The sequence below is a fragment of the Urocampus carinirostris genome, chromosome 16, assembly GCF_059441175.1.
Source record: "Urocampus carinirostris isolate Australia breed hairy pipefish chromosome 16, RoL_Ucar_1.0, whole genome shotgun sequence".
In the NCBI taxonomy this organism is placed as follows: domain Eukaryota; kingdom Metazoa; phylum Chordata; class Actinopteri; order Syngnathiformes; family Syngnathidae; genus Urocampus; species Urocampus carinirostris.
The window spans coordinates 24,044,656-24,054,758 of NC_142364.1; the positions used below are offsets into that span (position 1 = coordinate 24,044,656).

Below are 10,103 nucleotides of genomic sequence, written 5' to 3' on the forward strand. Positions count from 1 at the left end.
GGCTTTTCAGTATCCAGGCACAGGAAAAACGAACCAGCTTATTAGTACAACGATAAAATATATATGGGAACAAATATAAAGCAACAGGTTAACCACACAGCCCTGTTCCAATTGTATTTGTTTTGTAGAGAGAACTTAAAAATAATAGAAATAAATATTGCATTAATAAATCATTTCTCAGGTGGCTAGTTAACTTTCGAACCAGACTAACCTAGAATATGCACAATGTTGCCTATCTTTGAATTACCACATATTGCATTAATACGATCCCAAAACTGTATGCAACATCCTACATTCAGGGATCAGAATGGAGATTTTCATTTTCAGCTGAAATAGCCAGCGTCCAGGAATAAACCAGGGCGGAGGTTTATTCTATTCTCATGTAGACACTAAGGAATACATCCTTTAGCTCAGGTAGTTGGCTCTTAAAAGAGCCGTTTGGGTAGTTCGATTGTGGAAGTTTAAGCACGCTCTCCGCGGATTCTACGGGCCAGCTGGATGTCTTTGGGCATGATGGTGACTCTCTTGGCGTGGATGGCGCACAAGTTGGTGTCCTCGAACAAGCCCACCAAGTAAGCCTCGCTGGACTCTTGCAGAGCCATGACAGCGGAACTCTGGAAGCGCAAGTCGGTCTTGAAATCCTGAGCGATTTCTCTAACCAGACGCTGGAAGGGGAGCTTGCGGATCAGGAGTTCGGTGGACTTCTGGTAACGACGGATCTCACGCAGGGCGACTGTGCCTGGCCTGTAGCGATGAGGCTTCTTCACGCCTCCAGTGGCCGGGGCGCTCTTGCGAGCTGCCTTGGTGGCCAACTGCTTCCTCGGGGCCTTACCACCGGTGGATTTACGGGCAGTTTGCTTGGTTCTTGCCATTTTCAACAAAAAGGGATATTCAATGCTTACTGTTGAGAGTCAGCTTTTATCCTGACAACAAGTCGATGATTGGTTTGTTTTAGACACGCCCACTTCAACGATGCATGGCCATTGCACACAAATAATTTAAAATGACCAATCAAAAGAGACTACAGCTCCTCAACGGTTGACCGCGCTCAGAGTTCAATGAAGGAAATACATTTACATATCGAGGGTTTTTTTGATATGAGAGGGCAAACGAGAACTTGGCGAAAAGAACACTAAGAGCCAATAGGCTCATACCTGGCAACCTAAGCCAATTTCTGCCTCTTATTGAAGATTGTAATTCCCTCGGGCCAAATGTAAGACACACCTGATTTAGAAAAAGAAAATGTAACTACCTCACCCCCGTGACCCTACCGAGTTTAAGCGGTACAGATGATGGATTGATGGTAACTACCTTAAAAGGTGTTATAAGAGGCTAGCGGGGTTATAACTCTTCGGTGGACGGATCTATTGACACTAACAAAGATGTTATATAATGAAATTGTGAATATGTTTGATTTTCGAGAAGGTTTGTTCAAACCTCACTTTGTGTTTGCTGTTAAAAACGTAATATTGGAATATAATATTGTGAATGTGCTTAATTGCTGTTGAGATTGTCATGATTGTTTTCTGTTCTTAGTGTCAATAAATTTGTTCAAACCAAACCAAAAAGCTACTGGAGCTAACCTCTCTGTTTTGTTTCTTATTGTATCAAATATTGAAAAGAAAACTGAGGGTTTTCTATGACTTTGTTATATTAAATACATTATAGAGCTTCAAAGAACTTGCTCTGTCACTTTCTAAAGATACTTTCTTCTTCCATCCCATATCCATTTTGTCTCTAGGCTTCAAACCACTTGAAGATTTCCTTCTCCATTTATGGGTACTGTCCAAGATTTTCTTCTCCAGGCATGGTCTATTGCATAAATCAGGGGTGTGCAAACGTTTTGAGTCGCGGGCCGCATTGGCTTAAACATTTTTTTGAAAGGGCCAGGAGGAGAAAAAAAGTTTGATTACATTTTTTGTATATAGCGATACAATCTCGAATACAAACCTCAACAATACCTGAGTGTAGCTCCTATGCTGTTAGACAGAGGAAAGAAAAGCTACTGGACTTGTTCTAGGTTTGGTAATATTTATTTTGTTAAATATGTTTAATTTCATGCAGCATGGCGAGGCAGTGGTTAGCGCGTGTGCGGCACAGTTCTGAGGTCATGAGATCGAACCTTCCTGTGTAGAGTTTGCATGTTCTCCCCGTGGGTCGCGTGGGTTTCCTCCGGGCACTTTGGCTTCCTCCCACATTCCAAAACCATGCATGTCAGGTTAATTGGCCGGTCCAAATTGTCCCTGGGTGTGAATGAGCGAGCGAGTTGTCTCTGTGACTAGCTTGCAAGCAGTTGAGGGTGTCCCCTGCCTACTGCCTGAAGATGGCTGGGATGGGCTCCAGCACCCCTGCGATCTAACTGAAGATAAGCGGTGCAGATAATGGATGGATATTTTATTTATTTTTCAGTTTGATAGACGGTCATCTACTCTAATTTTGTTGTTAACCAATTTTTAGTAGCAAGATTTACGTTTATCTCCACTGATAGGGTTTAGAATTAACAATCAATCTATATTGTGTCAGAATAAGTTACACAGTGATACACTTTGAATTTCAATGACAGTTCAAATGCATGACAAGAAGGTTCATTAAATAAGCAAAGAAAACACAATTCCAATGTTTTCCAGTTCAGGGAATCCCAAATGTATGGGTGGAGAATCACTGTTTCCGTTACTGGCTCTATCTAGTGTTAAAACTTAGAAGTGCAACAGAGTTGAGCTCAAGCGCCATGTGCAGGCCATATTCAACTATATTTTCAGAATTTGCCGCGGGCCAATAAAAATTGACCCCTTCATTTCAGTATATTATTTTAGAGTTGTAAATATGAGACAAATCGTCAGAAGTATTCTGTGGTGCGAGGAGGGAATGCACATGTTTTGTGTTGGGTGGACCAGAGAAATCTGGTGTAGGGCTGATGCAAACTCATTTGTGCTGGCATGTTTGATTTGACTGGTTGGGGCTAAATGTCCTAAACTGCTGGGCAGACAATGAGATGTTGGTTTTCATTTTTCACTTCTTTAGGGTTTCACCATTTGACTCTTCATCACTTTCATCAAAGTTTACTTTCTCCTTGCTGAAGACATTCTGAAACCAACAAAAGTGAAAATAACGTTAGTTTATGGGTGGTAGGTCAAAGTAACTTGTTTACACATTGAACAAGTCACACAACACTGTCTGCCCAACCTACTTGATTATTAATTTAGAGTCTTCAAATGTTTGAGACCGTGATCCCAATAGGAAGTCATGTTGCTTTTCCTTTAGTATGATACTGTCTGCAATGGCTATACATTCCCAAAGGTTGCCACCTGTTTTGCAACAATGTGACGGACACTCCCACAGGAATAAAGGATTAGACTATGAATTGAAGCAACACAATAGGCATACGTATACAAACAGAATGAGAAACTGAACTGAAGAAGATAAATACCATTACAAGTACAATAACTAGAAAGTGATGTGCTTTTGCTATATAACAAAAACAAACAAACCAGTAAACAAGCAAAGTCTTGGTTCCAAACCAATACAATTATTGTTAAGAGTGGCCAGCCCAATCCCCAGATCTCAATCCAATCGGAAACCTTGTGGGGTGATATAAAAATGCTGGGATTGCTGAATCCTACCTTTTTAAAAAAAATATAGAATAGTCTTGAGTTTCAAAAAACAAATACCACAGCAGAAACTGTTATATACTTGAACACACTCCTCCGAACTACAGACACTGCCGACCTACGAACGAGTTAGGTTCCGGGCGAACGTTCGTAAGTTGAATTTGTTTCTAAGTTGCCTAAGTGCTATATTGTATATGGAATGCTGGTTTAAAGTTTATATAAGTACCTTTAGGGCCTTAGTAACCTGTATTGTTTTGTACTATGAAAATGCTCTACAAAGATAAATAGTGAGGTTTAACTTACTTTTGGGAGATGCGCTTCAAAAGATCCTCCTCCGTGGTAAAAAGTGGCCGAAAAAAGTCTTACGACCATTTGCTCAACCGCATCAAACTTTCTTATTCCACTTTCGATTCAAAAGAAACGTCTCGCCTCTTCCTTACACTTTACACCAAGCATATTGAAAGGATGCGCGAGACGTTAAACAGTAAAAACTGCAATGTTCTTAGCGCACTAGCTATACAGTACACATTGTGATGATTACAAACGAACCAAGTAGAAGCCAGATTTCTTCTTCGGGGTGGATGCTGGGTGACCTCTACAGCATGGAAAAAAACACTACAGTACACTGCTATTATTTTGAACACCACTGTATGTCATATTTGAAATAATCTTTCATTTAAGTCATTGAGAACGATACAGTCATCTGTATGGAAACGTTGTCTGAAAGAATACTGAGTAGTTGTTATGCAGATGAATTTTATTTAAAATATACTTAAAAAACAAATTGGTTCGGACTTCGGTGTTGATGCCAGCGGTGCTGCCAAGCAGGTGTGGTTACTTCCTGCCACAGTCTGTTGTTCCATCCGAAGGAAATCATCAGCTTCTGTGAACTTGTGGTTGTACTGGAGAGACAACTCAGCAAGCGCAAGCACAGCATTGACGGCTATTTGCCTTGCTGAGTCTGTGTAAAGCGCAGTCGAGAAACCTGGGATGGTGATGGCAAAGCTTGAGTCTCCTTTGTAATCTAATTTATCAAATTATTTTGCAACACTACAGGTTTCCTCGAAGCAATTAAGCTTAAAATGCGCCAAGCATAACAACGACCTCTTCGAAGAGCATTTTCACACTTTCTTGTACTTCACGAATTGTGTCCATGTTTTCGTATATTTTTTTTCTTTCCGCCTGCGGAAAAGATTAACACCGTGACCCAAACCATTACTGCATCCACCTGCGACACGCCTTAGCATTATCCAGGAAAATTACCAAAACATGGGTTTAAACAATTGGAACCTCTTTGACTAATTGAAATGAAATGATCTGCATTTACAGTATATAACGCTTTCCAAGTCAAGGCTTCCCAAAGCGCTTATTATTTAACATGTGAACTAATATGGTGACAGGCTTGTATTTCTCTGATGATATCATAGCTCAGGAAGTCAAAATGCATTGTCAGAAAATACTTGTTAACAACAAAAAAAAACATGTTTACTGCCTTTTTTCTTTTCATTTTAAAATAGAACTATTATAACTTTACAACACTGGATCTTAAAATATACTGTTCTATAGAAAATTGGGTATTCAGATCTAAATTATCGACAAATTTGGGACATTTGTTGCTAAGGTTCAATACATTATTATTACAATTGCAGTCTAAACCAGTTTATACTTTAAGACCGTGTTGTAAACAATGTTTAATACGTTTTTATCAATGACAATAAACACGATTCTAATTCACTAATAATTTGTGGTTTGTACTGATAGGTTGAATGGACCTTAATTCCAATAATAGCTTTGCTTTAGTGATAAAATCATTTAGAAAAGAGTGGAAAACAAAGGAACCACACACATTTCTAAGACTGAAAACATATACTGTACTGACCTTCCATTGGTTAACCGTGCTAGCGCACGGATTTGATTGGTTGACTGTGAGTCACTGCTTAGAGGCCCGTGAAGTCTCGTGCTCTAAATTTGATCTAATCGTTATACAGTGTTACTGTGCCAGCACTACGTTCTGGTTGGCTTGTATTATTAGCTCGATATATTTCCACTTATGTCCTATTTTTTGTGTGTGAACATGATTTGAGTTCATCAACTTGACACGATTAAATTAAATACGAATGAACCGACATATTTTAATGGAAGCAAAATAATATGAGCGTGACAAGCACAATGTAAATAAAATATATTGGTCTATTGTACAACTTGACACACAGATGATTGAATCAAATAAACTGGTTATTTTTTTCCAATTCTGTCTTCAACACATAACAATATTTGCATATTGTTTTATTTTGTTTGATTGTTTGTTTATAAGAATCACACAAAAAATACAGGGAGAGTGAATCAGGTCCCAAATAAAAACAATACCATAAACTTTCCAAACTTTGGTTTATTTTGAATATCAGGAGGTGCTGGCATTTTTAGACCAATCTCTGCTCAATGAGGTTATATTTTACCTCAGTCCTTTTTCATAAAACTCTTTACAGTGGAACCTCGGTTTTCAAACGCCTCTCAGTTCGAACAAATCGGTTCTCGACCAAAAATTTCGAGAAATTCTTGCTTTGCTTTTCATTCAAAAAAATCGGAGTTCGAACGCCGGTACGCTAGGGTGCGATGCTGAGCGGCGTACGGGTGTAGATTGCCCCCACCCCTCGTGAAGAACTCTTATGACGTGCGCGCGCACTTCTTTTTGCTTTCGCTTTAGATATCGGTGAACGGAGTGTTTTAGCCCCTAATTATACCTCCGAAGAGTCGGTGCAAGCAGCAAAGTTGCTACAGGTGAAAAAAGAAAAGTACTGCGTACAACTATTGCATTTAAGAAAGAAATAATAGCAAAATATGAAGAAGGTGTGCGAGTTTCCGATCTTGCTATACATACAGCATGGCTTCTGCTGAGCACCACAAAGGAAAGAAATCCTATTCATAATTCTTTTCTTTATCCTCTAACCGCTCACCACTTTTTGTGGAGACCCGGGTGCTAAATGACATGTAAACGACCTGATTTTTTTAGTTGTACACGTTCATGTTAGCGTAATCTTTCGTACGGAAGATTACGCTAACGCGAACGTACGATTAGCCTGGGTTAGCTTCATGTTTACATTCATTGTGTCAGGGATAGACATTATTAAAACTATTTAGTGGCTATATTTGCACAGATAAAATACATGTATGTAGTTTAATTCGACATGATGGTGGGAGCAAAAAACTCACGCCCTTCTTGGCTGAGGTCCCGAACAGAGAGAGGGATTGTTTATTAACGTCAGAGGAATCAGTACAGACAAGAACACGATTTCAAAATAAAAGAATACAAGATTGATAAAAGTACAAGAGATATAATTACACCCATTGTTGAAACGTTACTTTATGTGTGTGTTTGTATGAGAAACATTGTTTTTATATTTAGTAATATAAAAACAAGCTAATTACCTTGAGACAGAAAATCCAGAGATTTACATTGAAAACCTGACACATTGTAAGCGTTCAGGGTGTTGGAACGGATTAAAAGGATTTTACATTACTTTTAATGGCAAAAACGATTTTCGGTGATCGACCAAATCGGTTTTCGAACAGGGTTCTGGAACGGATTATGGTCGAGAACCGAGGTTCCACTGTATTTGTTTACAAGCAAGAACTTTAGGCCAGGCGGGTCAGAAACGTAGCCCCTGGATCCAGCTCGTTGGATTACCTAGCAGAATGTTTTGAGAATGTCAAAAAGGGAAGTCTAACTACTTTCTGTCAAAAGTATGATTTTTGTAATAAATAAAAACCAAAAGCTCCTTCCCGCCACAAGAGTTCAGTAAAGGTGCAATATTTTTTGAGTTTCAGTAGGCTGAGCCTAATAATTTAAGATTATATGGGCTCCAGCACCCCCGCGACCCTACTGAGGATAAGCGGTGCAGCTAATGAGATGAGATAATTGCACATGAATATTTGTGATTATTCTTATTTATATCCAAGCAGTATTACAGTTGATGCGAGCATATTGTTGTTCATAGCTCCCACTTAAGTTTGTTTATGTCTGTGATGTTTAAAGTAAGTTTGTTCAGATTTAGAATAGAATAGAATAGAATAGAATAGAATAGAATAGAATAGAATAGAATAGAATAGAATAGAATAGAATAGAATAGAATAGAATATGCCTTTATTGTCATTGTTACAACATGGGATATGCTGTGACAACGAAATTGGACGACTCCAGTTCCACATTTACAGTGAGGATAAGGAAACAAAGAGATAAAGGAACAAAGAACTAACTGACAATGTAAAGCTGTTTTTACTCAAATTTGAAAATAAACAAATTGTTAAAACTTTCACTGTCCAAAAAAGAAAACCATTTGTTTCCATCTTTTGTGAATAAATCTCTTTTTCTTATTAAAAAAATCTCTTATCATCCGTGATTATAATGTGTAGGGTAGGCTACAAATGGTGGTTGAAGGATAAAGCATAGCACTGAAAAATGAAGGTAAATATTTGGCGTTAACATTTTTACTGAGCCGGCCTGCTTGAAAACATAAAGTCTGGATTCAGCCATAGCTGAACTGAGGTTTACATGCCTGCTGTAGGGTATTGCACTATGCTCGTTTTACAGACTGAAAAAAGTAGTATGCAATGCTAAAATGTGTTGGTTTTGAACTATTTTGATTGTTTATTGCAGGGCTCTCCAACCTTTTTCAATTCAAAACTACATTTGGTTACTAATTTGAAGCAAAAAATACCCAGTTAGATAAATCTTTTTAAAATCACATCATGTTACTAAGTTTTTACCAGGTTAATTATTGGAAGTAGGTTTAAAAAATGTTAAAGCAACAACAAAAAAACAGGTCCACGGCACCTCAGCTGTCCTCAGTGGGCACCCTGGTGACCACGGGCACCACAATAAAAAATATTGTAAACAAAGTCCTCCAGTTGCACATGATTTTTCTTGTTTACAGTTCTTGCTACTTTGCACTTTTTAAAACGATTTCCTTTTAATGTCTTTAATAATTTAAAGGGTGTTTGCATGCTCAAATAATGAATGGGAAGTCTGAGACATTGTCTGTGGCCATTTTGGGCGTTTGAAAAGCCGTCGCCAATTGCCTCGACACATATATTTTAAATCAACTAATCTGGCCCCCAAGTACCTAATCCTTTAAACCACTGTGGTAATATTGATATCTGAACATTGACAAATGTAATATCACCCAGAGTGACTCAGTCAAACATTTAGGTGTCATATTTGACCCCAATCCGTCCTTTCAAACACACGTTAAGAATATTACTAGAACAGCTTTCTTCCATCTTCGCAACATTGCTAAAATTCGCTCTATACTGTCTCAGTCGGATGCGGAGATTATAATTTATGCATTTGTTACCTCCCGTTTCGATTACTGTAATGCACTACTCTCTGGTCTCCCGAAGTCCAAAATCAAGGGCCTTCAGCTGGTACAAAACGCTGCAGCGAGGCTTTTAACTAAGACAAAAAAGTTTAATCACATTAACCCGATTTTAGCGAACCTGCATTGGCTCCCTCTTAGCTTAAGATGTGATTTTAAGATCTGTTGGTATTATACAAAATCATGCATGGACTTGCTTCCTCATATCTTTTCAGATTTAATTTTCTCCGATGCTCCGATTAGGTTCGCTCTGTAAATGCTGGTCTACTAGTGATCCCAAGAGCCAAGAAGAGAACCGCAGGTTCGAGAGCGTCCCCTATTCGGGCCCCGGTGTTGTGGAATGCTCTTACCCCTGAGATTTGATCTGCAACCTCAGTGGAACTGTTTAAATATAGGCCTAAAACACACTTAAATTCTATAGCTTATGAATGACCTATTTCATGTTGACAATATCTGTGTATTATTTGTTATTGCAACATCCATTGCAGCCTGGTCATCCTGGAAGGGGGATTACCTCATGTGTGGTCCCTTCTCAAGGTTTCTTCATTTTCCTCAGGTTGAGGTTTTTGAGTTTTTCCTTGCCCTCATGTAGGTTTTAGATCACAAGATAGTGTAATAATAGTCTGTGGTTTGCAGTAATCTGTGGTCTGTGCACCCCTTTGAGACTCTTTGTGATTAAGGGCTATACAAATAAACATGACTTTACTTATTAAAATGAGTTGGCTACATACATATGTTGTGCAGATAAAGGTTGTTGGATCCCTCAACCACTAAGGTGGTAGGGGCACCATTTCCCTTAGTGTGTCTTGGGCAAGTACAGCCTGGTGGTGACCATCCCTCCCCAGACCGACATATGTTTCTCGGGACCTTTTGCTTGTCAGGCGATCTGCTCATCACTACACTACGGAACATGTTTACTCGCCATTTACACAAGAACACTACCAGGAGGCGTTTGTTTTTAAATGCAACAGGAAAAAAATCAGGTCCACTTTGTGTGAATGTTAGACTTGAAAATGATCCAAAAGTATGCAGTTTGTTTTAGTGTATTAGCAAATTTTGAACGTCTAAAAAAAAATCTAAAATAAGTTTGGAGAAAGTCTTTGTTCGAAAGCTATGACGTCCG

General features: G+C 38.7%; 1 protein-coding gene across 1 annotated transcript; it reads right to left on the reverse strand.

The window, feature by feature from the left end:
* Positions 1-451: 451 nt before the first annotated feature.
* LOC148350767 (histone H3) lies at positions 452-873 on the reverse strand. The gene has a single exon (XM_088355899.1). The coding sequence runs from the start codon at positions 870-872 to the stop codon at positions 462-464; it is 411 nt and encodes a 136-aa protein (XP_088212025.1). The 5' UTR covers position 873; the 3' UTR covers positions 452-461.
* Positions 874-10,103: the final 9,230 nt, after the last annotated feature.

What these genes read in the sequence shown, in the direction of transcription:
- LOC148350767 (XM_088355899.1), bottom strand. Translation starts at nt 872, where the DNA reads ATGGCAAGAACCAAGCAAACTGCCCGTAAATCCACCGGTGGTAAGGCC.